At 32.2% G+C, this 17570-nt stretch overlaps 1 protein-coding gene across 1 annotated transcript in view; it reads right to left on the bottom strand.

Annotated features, from left to right (window-relative positions):
- Positions 1-17570, bottom strand: part of LOC106716027 (Down syndrome cell adhesion molecule-like protein Dscam2) — a 74859-nt gene that overhangs the window by 45704 nt on the left and 11585 nt on the right. Inside the window, exon 5 of the mRNA XM_045680912.1 lies at positions 1010-1152. Coding sequence (XP_045536868.1) covers positions 1010-1152 — 143 coding nt within the window. The remainder of the gene's footprint in view (positions 1-1009; positions 1153-17570) is intronic.

Raw genomic sequence — 17570 nt, 5'->3', positions numbered from 1 at the left:
CCACGGCCTTAATTACTGCGCCGCCGCCGACACCCAGCAATTAACTCTGCGTAGAGACATGTCAGTTAACTAGCACCGGGTAGTTGTAGTAACTGGGAGCGGGGTGATTTCTTTTATATACAATCATATGAAACACAGTGGTGGAAATTATAAAACTCACACGATGTTCTTCACTCTATAAAGTATCTCATTTCACCACCAAATAACATTTCATTCAATTAAATTGAAAATTATTGATTAGTTGAATAAGTTTCATATGAACATCACAATAAGCATATACTATCGTTAACCTATTTTCTAATATGAAAAAACATCATAAGTGAGTTAGATAGAAAAATTTCAGTTACAAAAATTACTTCAAATGATGTAGTTACAGGTTGAGGTTTAAAAATGGATTTAAAACATAAGCCTGTCGTGCAACAATGTGAACGATTATAATGACAGAGCGAGCTCCTAATTAACTGTGTAAATGGTCCGGGGGGGGGGAGGGGCGGCGGGGCGGCGGGGCGGGTGCATTGTTAAGTTTAATCATACAAGTCGGTGGTTAGTTAATAACGTGGTCTCATTTAATATCGCGCTAAATTACTCAACGCATCAAACTCCCACCTATAACTCTCTTGCTTTCTATTCATTTTAATAGCGACGTAAATGCTGCAATGTTCAATCAAATACAACTTTAAATGTACTACAATTATTACTCGATTGATCTGTGGACTTGATAACACTGCCCATGATGTAACACAATAGTTCTATCAAGATGTAATAAACAACACGTTGTCAAGTTAGATACTCACTCCAGCGTAGTCGATCGATCAATTTACATTTTCAAGTAAAATGTGATGCCGCGCCAAACTGACATTATGTTCTTTTTGCCCGATGGCGTCCGCTTCGCTTCGTTAGTTGAGTTATTGGCATCAGCGACGTAGCGCGCGTTTCTTTTTTTTTTAATAACGTTCTCATATTGCTATAATAGAGCGATAAGTATTGTATAGTGACAGTATGGTCTTACCGGCGTGAACGCGCATGTCGCGCGAAAGGATGGCGCCGTGCGCGTTGTGCGCGCGGCATCGGAGCAGCGCGGCGTGCACCTCCTGCCGGTACTGCGCCGCAGAGAACGGCAGAAATACCAGCGTGCCGTTGTCCAGCACTTGTCTGCAACAACATAATTATATTTAACATCACAAGTAAACACAAAACACGGCCAAGTACTTAGTTTCTTTTTAAAGACAATGGAGGGAAAGGAGCAACGATGTTTCATGTCCCTTTTATATTTGTTAGTGCTTCCCTCGGTCTCGGTGGTACGAATTAAACCACTTAAAACTTTTACTTAGAATATTAATGGCTCCAAAAACCAACAAAAAAGTATGAAAAAATATGTAAATCCAATGCGGAATCAATAGTTTGTAAAGACATAAAATATAATTCGTAGTCAATATAGCGTGTATTCGTTATCATAAGCTTCAGTTCAGGGCTCGTGGCTGCTCTCGAAATTCATTTGTAGGTTGCTCTTGTAAAAATTTGGAAAAGGAAACATTCGATTTCGGTGGAATCATTCCATTCGACTGTAATTTCCTACGCAAAGAAAAAAGTAAGGGCGGAATTAAGAGTATTGCAGTCTGCTTATTGTAGAAAAAGAAGCGGAACAGGGGAGGATCGTAATTGGCGCACGAGACCCGCGGGACCGGGCCTTGTTCCGGTAATATTTAATGGTGTTCCTGCACATTTCAGAGATGGATAATTGGTTTACACGACGTATTAGTATTATACTTATCGTTTTATTAGAGATGAACTTCCCTATTAATTAAGATAATTATCACATACGTTCGTATATTTTTCGCTAGTCAAAAGTAAAATTTAAACAACACACGACTTAAATGAACTCTACATGATATACATAGTATATACTTCAGATGTTAATAGCAAATTCGGATTTAAGAATTTACAAATAATTTTAGTGGTAAATTTAATTGTATATTACTGGAAAAGAAAATTAGGTAAAATGTAACAAATAAAAGGCCTAATGTTATTTAAAAATCTTTGACTATATATTCAGTTTATCCTCTGAATTGTTCTATTCCTCAGGGTAATAAAAATATTCAAATAACAATCTTATTATGCTGATTTTCCTCTAGAGAACCGATGGTTTTTTTAGATGTGTTTGTTTAAGTAAGAAGATATTGAAAGGCACTTTAAGAATCATTTCAAATTGTAAATAATTTTAGTGTATTAAATAACCAAAAAGGTAGTCTGACATTAGTTACAAAATAGGTTTAAACACAGGAGTTCTTTGAACATGTAATGTTTGTATAACGCATGAAATTAAAATAAGCCAAGTTGAATTCGGTTACCCAACTCAATTAGATTCAAAACTAATCGTTATCTTTCGCATATAAATTAGCTTAGTTAGGCAAAAGCCGCAAGAAATTTGATATAATGGTTGTGCTAAATGGAATTCAAATCATGTTTTAACTTTATACGGTTTGTTTTTTTTTTCACGTTTTACGTTGTTATTTATTTAAATAACATATGGTGTTAATCAGCAATTGTTACCGTTTATCAAGGTATAGGAAAATGTCAGAAACTTGCTTCCAAAAAGAGGTCTGAAAAAATATGTAGAAAATATTAACATAATTATTAACCTTGGTGAATTTACAATATTGAAAATACTGATGTTATTTAACGTAATTAAGATGAAATCATCGCGGCGAGTTCGTCGTGAATTTGCCTTGAAATAAACGCTTTGTCTATTGGTTGCCGGTTGCCGGTTGCTGGGCACAAAATCGAGTGAAAAATTAATTTATTACGAAGAAAATTACGTTTTGCTATGATCAAAGATTGTAACAACTTTGTTGGGCTCTTTGATATTTCATTAAAATAAGATAATCAGGTTCATTTCTCGTCAAGCTAATGAAAATCTGCTGAGCGATGGAATTTTCATGTTTTATGTTTATTTCTTCCACTCGTTACTTTATTTTATTATATTATCTTTTTCATAAAATCAAATGGAAACGTAAATTCGTTGTTGAAGTGTATTAAAATTTATTAAATGCTTTTTAATACTCTTACCAGTAGTACTCTTTTTAGTACTAAAATTTTCTTTTTCTACTTTAGAAATAGTGAGACATTAATTAAGAATATATTAAAATATTTATCAATTTCATAATTCCAACAATTTATTGTTTATTGCTACTAAAATAAAATAATGTGTATTAATACCAAAAATATTGTTTGGTCACGTGATGTAAGTATAATGCAAGCTAATAGCTTAGCTAATTAAGAGAACGCGTAAGTTACATAAATGACTTCAATAAAATATAATGATACAGTCGCGTAACAATGAAAATTATTTATTATTCGACCATATCCGGCACGTGCCTTGCGTTCTACAACAATTGTATGATATTAAATATAACAGAAAACATAATGTAACAATCATGTAAAGTAAAATGTGCTTATATTTAACATTTTGACTTAAGTTTGTTATCTAATTTCTAACACGAAAATTAATTTTGATTACTGATATTAATTTATTTAATTCGTCAGAATTTACTTTTATTTTCAAAAACTTTTATTTTGTCTAGTTAGTGAAACTAGTAATTAAAAAAAAGCAACATAGCCGACTTCACCTCGATAACAATAAAGGGATACGAATAGAATCCCACCGCACACGTAAAATGGTTTCAAAGTTACTACTAATATCTGGTAATAATTAATCTACACTTAATGTTTACCACACACACACATGCATACACACAGACCCTAATGTTCGGCGCATTGTCCCAAATTATTAATGTTATTTCTCGCGAATTCTAATCACACCCCTGGTAACCCCTTTCATATTTGTGAGGGTAGTTATGTTCATTATCTTGACAGAGGTAGGTCTTTAAAATCCATTTGTAATAATATCTGTATTTTACGAATAAAGGGATTAAATTTTCTCGACTGATCAAAGTGAAAAAAAAAATTACGAAATTATGTTTGAAATAAAAGCTCTATAAAATGGCAAACACAAGGGAAGTTATTTGAAATACAGTGTTTGTTTACTGAAGCCATAAATGTCAGTAAAATTCAAAGTAAAAGTACTTAACTTGGCTACTAAATAAATTTGATTAGTTTTGACAGCTGCTTTGTATTCGGTTTCGGTTAGTTTTCTCTCTCAGGGGAAATATTTAAGACATGCCTAAACGAATTCACTAAATAATATATAACATAAATGTGTACAGTTTAGTTCAATTTCTTAAATTGTAGACAAACACTTGAATTTCAATTTCAAAAAAAAAAAAAAACTAAGCTTATCATGTTCGTCAAAAAACTAACCCTATCATGATGGATTTATTTTTTCGCCGTTTTAAATTGACATGATAGTTTTTGCAATAGCTTTACTTCCACGACATTAGTAGTTGCAAACTACATCCATTTGTAGAGATAAACTGCTTTGAAATTTCGTTTTCTAGCGAAGACCGTTCTCTTTTCAACACAAATAGGTTACTGTTTTAAATCGATCGCGAAACATTCACGTGCAGTCTGCATTCAGTACGAGATTGCGGCATTTTGATGTTATCAGAAATGTCCTCGAATAGGGAACAAGCAATGCATTCGGGATAACATTAAGTACTATATATTTTCGAAGCAACACGACCGCATTAGATATTCCTTTAGAGGGCACGTTGGATGTCGTGCAACGTTTATATTGAAGTGGTGCACAATCGAATTCACGAGCACAACAATGTGCATTGTCCAACGCAGAGCGTTCAGTTTCAAGAGTCGCTTCATTTAGTGGGTACTGTGTGTGTCGGCTACCGACTGTCGACCCCCGGCTCAGCTTTCACCGCCGCTTGAGTGTGCTTTTCAACATTAAACATGATACTAAGCTCGCTCAAGTATTATACGAATTTGCTTTGTTGTTGTTAAATTGCCTCTTAACCATCGTTAAATAAGTCTTAATTGAATTAAACAATTAAAATATTCCGTCAACAATTCAAAAATACAATTCAATGAATTCATTTTGTATACTGTTTTGATTTGTTAATAAATTTGTTGATGTTTCTAAAATGATACGTGATTAATAACATTTGCAATAACGCTATTCAAACTGTACATTCTGCTCACATAAACAAAACTTACTATGTACAATGGCAAACAGAGCGCAAAGAGCAGACACAGCTCAGAGGGAGCGGAGTCACGTTGCAAGTAATTTATTCACAGGACGGTTTCCGATTAGTAAGCGACTTCTGTAGACTTGTGAATGGCTGTCAACGGCACAGGCTCTTTGATACAATATCGAATGCAAATAGATATGCTGTTCAGTTATATCGAAACGCACAAAACGTTGACATTTCAAGAAGCCTATACAATGTTTAAATTGGTGAAAACATCGTGTCTAGTGTTACGTGTAGTATTTCCATGAGCTCGGTTCAGAGATGATTGCGCTCTCTACAGAATAGCGATCCAAGATTCGAAACATATAAAAAGGGATCAGGTGCGTTAGAAATTGAACAAATTTGCTGGGAACAATATTTACACGTGCGATTGTGCCCGTCCTAGAGGCGCGTGTTCCTTAATTCCTATATTTAATCAAGTAGAGTTTGCCGAAACTATTTACGAAGTAAATTGTATTGGCTTATTCAATTTCATCGAGCGTAGCAATGGAATTCCAATTACATTTAGGAAGATGCAGGGGAAAAGGAAAGATTATCAAAACATGTAACAAAAAAGCAAGAACTTTATATATGAGTAAGGAATATGGTTATTACTTTGACCAAATAAAATTTAATAAGAACTTAACAAGAAAGCGTTGTTATATGTCTACGGTTCTAGCAAACAATTATGACTACTTGTTCATAGCAAACAAGTGACTGATAATATAAGGCAAAAAACATTAATAACTATATCACTGCGAATAAAACGCATAAAAGTGGGGTAAAGTTATTTTTGAAAAATTGATTTCTAGTTATTGTTGAAAATATCATACCATCCTGGGCCGATGGAACGTATTTACCCGCATTACGACCCTCCAGTAACATTGTAAAATAATGTTCCCCTGGGATTAAGGTCACGGATAAAAAGAGCACAATTAATTGTTGTTTTACTTTGTTTTCAAGAGAGAGAGATACATCCACGTACTTTTTCATTCGTGAACTGCTGTAGAAATAAACTGATTATATATTTTTAGAGACTTTATTACTTATCAAGTAATTCCTTTAAAACATTAAAATAAGTAAATTTAATAAGCATAAATAAACTTTCAAAAGGTTATCGTTAAATTTTTAGTAAGTTTAACATTATAAAGTAAAAATTCTCAACATTGTGAGAACTTGACAATAATAAATTTGTAGCAATAATGTACAGGACAGTAAGCAGGGATCGGGGGTGTATTTATGTAAACACGGAAAGTCCATTACGTAGCCGAGTTATTGCGCCAAGAAAAATGAAATAAAGTTCAGAATGTCATTATGTCGTGTTGGCCGGCGGCGACGGCTTAGTGGCGTAGCAGCGTAGCACCGTAGCACCGTAGCATCGCATTTTAACAAACTTGTGGTCGCTTTTTAATAAAGGAATTATATTTAACAACAAGGACATGATCAAGAAGGGGGTGACAATGGAGATGACGGCAGACAGATTCATTTGGAGGACGGAAACCTGGTGCATCGACCCTACGTAGGTGGGACAAGGTCGAGGAGATGATGATTGACAACAATTTTGGATATATGATGAGGGAAACAGTATAATATACTGTTTGAATAGTTTAGAATAGATTGAATAGTTTAGTTTTAATGGATAGAACTTCTATTAGATATTTTCCTTCGTAGTTAGAGTAGGTTGAACCAGTAAAGAAAGGAAATTTGCTGTGAAAGCGATACTTAAAAAAATCTGAATAAAAATGAATCTTCGTACGCTTTTATTTGATTGTCTATGACTAGATAAATATTTGATGACGAAAGATATCTATATCTATATATATATATATATATATATATATATATATATATATATATATATATATATATATATATATATATATATCGAAAGTCGTCTTAGTTACACTATTTATAACTCAAGATCGGTCGAACTGATTTAGCTGAAAATTCATGGGGAGGTAGCTTAGAACTAGGAGACGGACATAGGAACTTTTTTATCTTGTGTGCATTTTTTTTATTCCGCGCGGACGGAGTCGCGGGTAAAAGCTAGTTTGATATAAAAACGGGTTAAAGTCAGACTACAATTGCCCACTATAACTTTATAACAGACATGTTGGCATTCAGAAAATGTGGCCGCACGTTTGCTTGTAGTATCTACGTAAGGGATCTGAAAAAATAACTCACTGGGGAAAACTAATCCCGCTGACCATTGAAATATATGTTACTATTATATATAACTTAACTATAAATGGAACTTGATGTATATTAAAAAGACAAAACATCGATAAACCTTCAAAATTATGTTATATTGAAAATCTGTAAAACTTGTCGACAGAGTTTTAAATTTTAAATCTCCGCCCGAGTTGGTCAGAGCAGGTTCCACTCGAAGTGTCGTTCACCCTCCACACTCCACACTAGACAGTTTCCAGGCTCTAGTACTTCGGTGAAAAATATACTGCAATAGTGTATAGACATCATTAGAAGTCGTGTTTGTTACTATAACAAGTATTTAACAAAAATCACATGATATATCTAGAACTTAATACGTACAATACCGTATCCAGTAACTAAACAGACTTGGACGTCTCTAGTATCTACAGTATCTAAAGCGATTGTCTGCTCAACTAATTGGCATATTATAGTAGAGAAGGTAATAATTACCGATACGTAGATAGAATAAAGTCGAAGTTGTACCACCACCGCGATATGAGAGCTTTCAGAGCTGTCGTTCACCTTGTTATGCTGCAATGTCAAGTTAAATATGTGATGCCTTAGCGACGCAACTTATATAAATTCGTTCCATCATATGTTAGTTATTGATAACCTACTTATCGATCAATTAATGAAACCGTTGTTATTTAAGTCTAAACTAAAGGTCAATTCGATTTACAATTACTTACAAGTAATAAAAGAAAAAAATACAAAGGTCCCTCTAGGGAGCGGTGGCAGCAGACAAGAAACGTTGTCAAATAAAACGCGAAAAAGCCATTACACTGTTGAGTTATGGTACTAAGAATAATGGCGAAAAGTTTACAATTTAATTTACTCTGAGGGAAACAGCATACTCGAAAACAACATTTTGTAGTTAAAGTCAACGTAGTGTTATTTTTCTTATATTTCTTTAGTTATGAGAAAAACGTAAAACTGTTACGATATAGTTTATTTTAGCCACATACAATAATAACTTGTTGTTTTATGATAGTAATTAGTAGCCTATCATATTAAAAATGCCAAGTTATTTGTATCAAATACATAAACATATATGAAATTGGAACTAACAAACGAGGACTAGGCTGGAGAATTTTAAAAATATCGGAGGAAAATTGAAAAAAAATTATGTCCTCATTTTGGACATTCCAGTTTTATATTTTGTTATTCCGTCCGACAAGACATGTTTTCAAAGGTTAAAGGTGATATTATATTAGAGAGACGAAAAATAAAAAATATGATTTATTTTGATCAAAAATTAAACGTAATTTTTCTAAGAAGTATGTTCATAAAGATGTAGTGAATAAAACATTAGAAAGTAATATTATTCCATAACTCTATTTGAGATTTATTACGAACTGAAAACATCAAAAAGATTTATATTTACGAATAGCTTTAAGATCACAGAGTACTGAAATTTCTTTAAGTCATCAAAAATTGGGCCATTCTTAGTTTATCCTTAAATAAATTTTTACCAATAAGCTTTGAATACTCGTATAAGATTTGAGCTTGACATTGCCAGGGTTAAAGAAAATATTCTATAACTTCAACAGCATATTTCACTTAAGCTTTGAAGTAGAAATATCTAGATATGTACGTTGCTGATTTTATAATAGTTAAGTTTATATTATTTGTTTACTCTTCTTGCTTTTGAAATAGTACCGAGCGAGAGCTTATTAAAAATAATTTAAATTTTTCCAACAATATTTTTCATAAAATATATTTTACTTCACCTACTTAAATTATTGGATTGATATTATAGTATATAATAATTTATTATTTTGCTTGAATTAAAATATTTGTAAGCAACTTTTACTTTAGTACAATGTAGTTGATGCTGCAGTATTAAAAATATATTTAAATTGCGGACACATTAAACGCAACGCGCCCCCGATAAATGTGAAAAAGATTGCTTGTCCCCTTTTTAAGCCCTGTGCTTAACTTCACCCACAAATTATCATTAAATATCTTTCTTTAATAGGAAAATGTTATTTAAAAGATCACGATATAAGCTTTTTAAAATAAACATCATTAATTACTAACAAATAAGTTGCTTTGGTTTGAAGACAAAATAGCAAAATATTTAGCAAATCCTTTGTAAGTTTTGTAGTTTTGTAGTATATTTTGAACTACCGCCGATTGTTTTAGTAAATTAAATGTATTTAGAGAATCTATAGCTAGCCATTGATTGACATGCTTCATTCTTTGAAATATGAAAATTATAATTATTTTACCGTATATTTCAGATCCGCTTTTTATTTACCATACTTTGAGTGACATTAAAAATGTTTTATTAAATGTTGGCTAGATAACTTTCGTAACGTAGAGTCAGTTTAAAATCATCGAGTAATATATCCTCGGCTTTAGCTGGAGGCACATCATGACGCACTGGAGAGGACTTTGAAGCGTGCTTCATGTGCTCTGGCTGTGCCCTCTACGGATTTTTATACACATTTTTAACAAGTTTCTCTGTACATTTCGGCAGAAAATTTAAAGCTTAAAATTAATTATTGAGGGTTACAGGAATGTTCATAAACATGATGTACAATTCTATAAGGTCTACGAAATTGGCCGTGGCTGTCACTAATAATATAAAAATTATAGTTAAAACATGTTTTTCAATGCCGATCCTGGTACTCGTAGCACAAACTAGCAATGTATTAAACGTTAAAACGATAACATTATGTACGTTTATTAGCCGCTGGATTGCATGGAGCAAAGTTGCGACATGAACACGTTCACAGTAAATTTGTTGACACAGCGAGCGAGCGCTCCGATACGAATATTAACATTAGAACAAAATACCACACAAACAAGCCAAAACATGTATAACATAAAGTAGAAATATATTAGCTAATAATATTTTAGATAATGTCACAAAGAGGACGTAGTTTGCAATGACATTAACTTAAAGATTTAATAAATATCATCCCCTGTAAAAGTTCGCTTTCTGGAAACTTCCATGTTATCTAGTGAAGCAAAAAATGCACAAACTAGTCCAGTTTGGGCGGCAGCGGCGTCTCTCACATGCCAGTTACAACTTTCAAACAAACTTCCATAAATCACTTCCCTGACATCTCATTTGTTCCGACGACAGGACGGACGCGATGTGACGCCGCGCAATGTCGCTTAAAATGTTACAGTATTTTTTCCATCCAGCTATCTATTTCTACATGGTACTTAGTCAACAACGACAAATACGCGTACAAATATAATGCTTAGTTGTCTATGTGCGCTCGATTACAATTTAAATATCTTATCTAGTATTCACAAAAGAATATAGCTAGTTATAATATAGCTCGGTTTAGCAATTGTTATGATATCGCAACTTCATTTTTTAAATTATGTTTTTTCATTTTTAAAAATGTAACTTTTGAATCCTCAAATCCATACGCATTCAAATAAAAGATTTTTATACACATAAAAGAGACCCTTAAAAGTTTCCGAACATCAATACGATAAACCCAGAGATGCATATTCATCTATGCATTGCAAATGAAAAAATTTCCAATATTCTCGAAATCAAAAATACTATTCTGTGCACCGGACTATTTACAAATAGTAAATGCGTATATTCATAAATAAAATCCATTAAAATATTTAAGGATTATTTGGACATTTGGATCTAAGGAATGTAATTTGAATTGACATGTTAATGAGGAAATTAAACAACTTTGACTGTGAACGTAACTAATACTCATAGTTAAATATTTTTAATAATCCTAAATGAGGCGAGAAGAATTATAAAACGAAGAATGCAAATAATTCCAAGAATGTAATTTGTTAACTCGCCTCTACTCTAGTCATTTACGTACAAAAATGCATTAGAAAATTCGCTTAATTAAAATTTTAAATCCGAACCGGAACCGGAAAGTGTTATTTTATTCAGCTCTTTCGTGTCTTTTATTTTTTTCGTTTAACATTTTTAACCATTTTAGTGTGAGCCGAGCACGCGTCGCTCGCAATTATTTTGTACAGACCAATTATTTTTAAGCGTTCATAAAATTAAAATGCTTTTTCAAAATTATAAAATTTATATCCATTTTTAAAATAACGTCGGAAAATAAGATTTCCATAACTATAAGGAGTTTTTTATCCCCCGTTTATTAGAGTTTGTTGATAATCATTTTCCGAGGTTTTTAGCTTTTACTGCTACAATTCAAAAATTATCGTTAAATATTTTTTGTACAAACCTACTTTAAATCTGTTTTCGTTAGTAGGCAGCTATCACTCAACAATAGTTTACTATATAATATTTAAATTCCTTAACTCTACTAGTTGATCTTATTTCTATTATTCATAAATTCTAACTCTATTTCGATGAATAGCAAAAGATACTAACTTGTTAAAGAAAATTCGTATAGTAATTGGTTTTCGCGTTTACTTCACTAAAGAACTTTTCCATTAAAGTCTAAATAAAACTAACAATAATTTCAAATGATAGCTGGTTTACTGAATAAAAATATCATGTCACATTTGACCTTTATTAATGTCGCGGGAAAGCGGTTTTATATTCCTAATATCACCATTCCAAAAATATATACAAATGACATTTAAATGTATCAAAGTAATTAAACACATTGTTTCAGGTACTGTACAGTTTTGATATACGAGTATAGTCAAATTATTTTAGCTGCATTATCGGATTTTATTGACATGTATCGATAGGTAATTTGGTATCGATAGGACATATTGATAATTTTAAGTTCCGATAAACAAGTTTAGTAACCGGACCTGAAACAAAAAACGGCGTCGCCTCAGCTCATGTTTGTCTCGTCGACGGACCCGAGCTTACCCTAAGTCGCCGCTACACTAAGTTATGGGTGAAGAGGTCTTAGTCATTCACGCAGGCCCAGTGCGGAATGGTTAAATTCACATACGAGTACATTCTTGAATTTGGAGAATCACTCGTAATTAGTAGTTATTGAAAATATTTAACAGGCCTAGCATGATATTTGAGACAATCGCCTTCGCATTTTCATCTTCAATTATGTCAAAATTAGTATGAGTTCTTTGGTGTACTTTACACCCGATAGGTGGCGCTGCACAAATTGTAATACAAATTTTGTCGATGACGATACGATGGCGATTGCCACAAATATTTGTGCTACATCCACTGATGTTTATTCGTTAATGTAAAATGTAAGTGAGTTCTATCCCAGTTTGTTTCAAATGCCAAGGACCGGCGAATACGGCGCGGGCGTTGGTTTAATTCGGGGCACGTTTGCAGTAAGCGCGCTTTTGGGACTCTAGAAATTCTGTACGGATTTGTCGTGCAGGTGAAAAATACGAGTGTAATAAGAAATATCCCGTTTTAAAGAACATTCCGCGAGGTGTACGTGCTGTACTACGCTGTCAGGTCGGTAGTTAGGTTGAATACAACAACCCAAGAGTTTTATTAAGCATTTAGAGAACGAATAGCAATTAGTATTACTTACTTAATATTTTGTGGAGTCTAAAGTTGTAACATGTGTCGTAAATCGTGCTCTCCACGCTGACGTCTCATTTATCGTGGGTAGCGAGAATCACGAAGTGTGGGGTCGTAGGTACAGGGTGGCTGAGTGCCTCTAAAAAATTACAACAAAATTTTTCCGGCTCATTTTTCCCGACATATTTATGTACCTCATTTTTTGTTCATGTAATGCTTGTTATGTGAAGTTGTATTCTTTTGTGCCATTTTGAATGAAACTTTCAATCAAACTAATGAACTTTCAATCTAACGTCACAATGTCAAGCTTAAAGTAAGTTTAATTATGAAGTATTCACTGGTGCGATATATAGCAACCAAGTTATAAATAACACTTATTGTTGTTTCTACATTATTTTGAACTATGTTGTGATAATTGTCTTAATAGAGACTATATTCGAGAGCTGGAAACATTGAAAGATGTAACAGAAATAGTTTGAACTTAATTGGGGAGTAATTACGCTTAAATACATCTCTGACAACAATTACTCGTGCTCCTGATTACAGCAACTTTGTTCCACATCCACCACTTCCATAGCAATTTAGAATCGTGTTTAATTTTACATAGTTTAAAGTTTGAAACCCACGTCAACAACTTTATTGAGCACTAATTGGGTATTTACTCTTCAATCCTAAAATTTGAAAATACTTAGATACGTAAGAGTTCATATTAAAACTATAGATTGATAATTTGTCTGTCTAAGCTTTAATATTAAATTCAAACCTGAGTTTGCTTATCCAAGTGGTAACTCTTTTACCAATTTCAACTTCAACAATGTAAAAATGTAACTTGTGAGTCGACTTCAACTCAAAAAATAGTATTAGATATTTAAATGTTTACTCAGATTGGTTTTTTAACATATCGCATTTTGAAATTGGGTGAGGTCAGTTCTGACCAGATCGATATAAAACTAGATCGAACCGATTGAGAATTGAAAAGAGCACAACATTTATATTGATTTGATGTCGGCCGACTCGCAACTACAGCTTTTTAAAGTATCGATTCATCTTCAATTACAATAACCATGCCATTTGCATATTACAGTTAGTTTCTTTAATCTAACTTAGTAATATTATAAATGTGAATGTTTAGAAGGATGGATGAATATTTGTTACAAGGTAACTTCATAACGACTCAAGGGATCTCGATGAAATTCGGCATAGATGTAGAACGGCATAGATGTATATTAATAGGATATGAAACATACTTTCAGTTATTGATCGAATTGTGATTTGATACACATAATTGAGTACTAATTTTGTTATTTTTCTTAAGTTTGTTTTTTTTTTCTTCATTTTTTTTTAAAACTAGTGTACAGCGACCATCTACTATCTATTTTCCCTTTATCATCTTGGGAAGAGGGGATGGCTGAAAACCAGCTAGACACTGTATCCTAACCGGTGTTGGCGAAGCTGAGCCACCCCCTTTTGCCATCACTGTATATTGTAAAACATTGTGTTTTAAAAGTTTGTAAATTTCAATGGCAATAAAAGTTTATTATTATTAGAACATAGTTGAGGGCGACAGCTAGTTGTTAAATAAATTAAATAATGTCTTATTGTAAATGAAAGGATAAGCTAAGTTAAAACTTAAGCTTAAAAAATATTATGTATACAATATTGTAATAAGTGTAAAAAATTTATGAATTTTTTACAAAATCAGTTGTATCTATATTGATATTGACTTCGTTAACTCGGAACAATTTTATAGAAGATAATATTTAAGTTAAAAGTTGCGAGAGGTTGTTGTTAAGTCCGGTATAAGCTCAAATCTCAAGTAATCTAAGTTGGGTGCTCGGCGTCGAGCACGTTGTGCGTCGGACGCCGAGTTTGTTCTGTTTAATTGGATTAGTGTAACATTTACTAAACTATTAAATGTTTCCTTGCTAAAGTTTTATTCATATTGCAACGTTGATAATATTAACGCTATTGAAGTGATAGTTGTTGCAACTCGAAGCTTTAAGAAATTTTAAATCTTGCAAAGGAAATTTTTATTCCTACAAAATAATATACGTTGATCTAAAGGGCGTCATTCTTTTACTAGAATACGCACAAGTATTAAATATGAATAAAACATGAGAAAATAATCAGTATTATGGCATAAAAAAATTAACACACACACTTATATGTGATACAAATTCTTTAACCTTGTTTGTGGCGGCCTATCGGTCTTCTGAAAAGTTCCAAACTGACAAACACGGGTCTGACGTATTGCCAACAAATTAGTGAAAATACCTACTGTTTATTTGAGCTACTAAAGCAAAATTAGGAGATAAACATATGCATATACCAGTCAGTTAAATACTACAACGAATAGAAAAGTCATCGGGAATGTATTCGGAATCATTTTATAAAACAGATATTATAAATTAGCCGTTGCGTTTATTTTCTGTCCACTGCCTTTAAAGTCAGCATAAATAGTTTTAAGTTTTAGATAAGTCATGTTCAATAGTTTTACAGTTAAAGTAAATGCACAACTTTTAACAGTCGATAAGAGAAAATTTTACATCGCCATACTTTTTTGTACACGACTGATGTGTTTTAGATGAACACTAATTTATAATTTCTGTAAAGTACCGTGCTCTAAGCGGACATTTTGAGAATGCGATCAAGTTATTATTTTGAAATAACAGCCTTTGTAATCTTTCTAATGATATCCATGAAATCGTCAGAGTGGAGTAAAAACATAGAGAGTTTTTTTCGTAGTCTAGCTGCTCTACGTTAAAATCAAAAGAAAATTTATCCAACAAGAAAAGGAAAAGGAAATTTTCAAGTTTAATATCTGATTTAAATCAATATTTTCCAGATAAAACACGTTATATTTTAGAAATATGTTCAATCGATACTCTGCGGATAAATTTAGAATGGCATGGACACTGGCCAGCCACTGGACATCGCCGTCTATTGCAACCATTGATTAATGAATTCATATATTTCATTTGTTTTTATATTTTTTAAAGTGTAACATTTTGGTTTTACACGTATTTTTATAACACTTCCTGTATTAGAACGACGTTTAATTACATTGTATGAATTTAATTTTGACTTGACCTTACAAAATCCGAATCCGAATCCAAAATCCTTACAAAATCAGACGTAATTAATTTAGTCAGGTTATGTGGTAATTTCGTTTTGTCGAGAGATTTTTGTTATAAAATTAACCACATATTTGTTACTTATTAAGCAGATTGTAATGATTTCCATTTATTTAATTTTTTATATAAAATAAGTTTGTTATCTTATTTTCGGTAAAAAAATTAAATATCAAACTGCACTAAAAATAACTGTTCAAATATCTTACAACATTGAAAATTAAAAATCAACAGAATGAAATCTACATTTTGTTTAATAATGAAATCATTCCATGTTTAATGTGTCCCTTTTATTTTCATGATAAAATGCAGAGGACAATTGAGTATTTTTAATTGATTTACGTACCGTTTGCCTTCGTAGTTACATACTCTAATTTTAACATAATGGCGCTACAATGTACTTTAAAATAAAAAAGTTATCTCAGAGTAAACTGAAAATTTTCTCTAGTTATTTTATCCGACGAATTAAATGTCAACTATTTCAAAATAAAAATAATAAAGTTACATAATTTTTTTCTTAATAAAGTGTCTAATTTTAAGTTCTAATAAAAGACCGTTAAATAATCACTAATTTGAAAGCTTTCTGCATAGTTAACTTCAGAAATAACGTTCGGGGTCAATTACGCATTTCCATTAAAACAAGTCTATGGAATGGACTTTATGGTTTAAATTATTAAATTTCCAAGATGGCCGCGGACTAAAACGTTTATCTGTAATTTGTGTAATTAAATCGGAACCAACAAAATATCACGTGAAAACGCAATTACTTAAATTAATCAAAATGCTTCTTTGTCATTCTTTTGAACCGTTCCTTAGTTTTTAAGCCATAAAATATATCTGCTATAATCGAATATCCTAGCGTCCTTCTTTTCTCAACTTTATTATCAGTGTGAAGTATTTAGTTTTGTCTGTGCGTGCAACTTCTACAAGGTTGATAAAGTTGATAAAGAATTCAAAACTCTCACTAATTTGCTTTTAGTTTTACAAAAGGCACTGGTTGTCTTAACATCTGAAGCAAGAAAACTTTCAGTTGCTTCAAAAAATACTCATATATTTATTAGCTTGACCATCTAATTGATACCACTCAGATAAATTTATTCTATGAAAAAATTTCACAACGACAGGGTTCGACTTTTTTTAAATTGAAAAAAAAAATACAGGCTTTATAGTAGAAAATCTATGCTAGTACAAGAGCTCCAGGTTCCTCAGTTCTCTATACATAATTCCACAATTGAACTGATAGACTTGAAGAAGATGGATAAGCGCATCATTATCATCAACCTGCCCTTGTGCCTTCGATGGGTCGGCACAGTATGTACTACTTTTCTACACATTTCTCTCAACCAATCAAGTTGTACTATTATTTTATCTTAAACTAACCTTTTAACGTATTGGATTACGACAAAACATAGTGTGAAACTTGTTTTAAAAAATACATTTACAGCTGCAAAGAATTCGTCGCTGAGAAGCAGTGGCGGTGCAATGCACACCGAAGTGTTGTTTTGCAAAACTTGTCTTAAATGCAAGCGAATTTAAGTTGTCAAGTCGACAGGGACCTGATACTGTGAAAAGTTTTGCCATCTCAGCTGCAAATTACTTTGTAACAAAGTCTATTTATTTTAGTATATTAATAAGAGAAAAGGATTTTTATTTAAACTTATACTT

The sequence above is a fragment of the Papilio machaon genome, chromosome 2 (genome assembly GCF_912999745.1).
Source record: "Papilio machaon chromosome 2, ilPapMach1.1, whole genome shotgun sequence".
Taxonomy (NCBI): domain Eukaryota; kingdom Metazoa; phylum Arthropoda; class Insecta; order Lepidoptera; family Papilionidae; genus Papilio; species Papilio machaon.
Note: the sequence above shows the minus strand (reverse complement) of the source record. Positions and strands in the feature narration are given on the sequence as shown.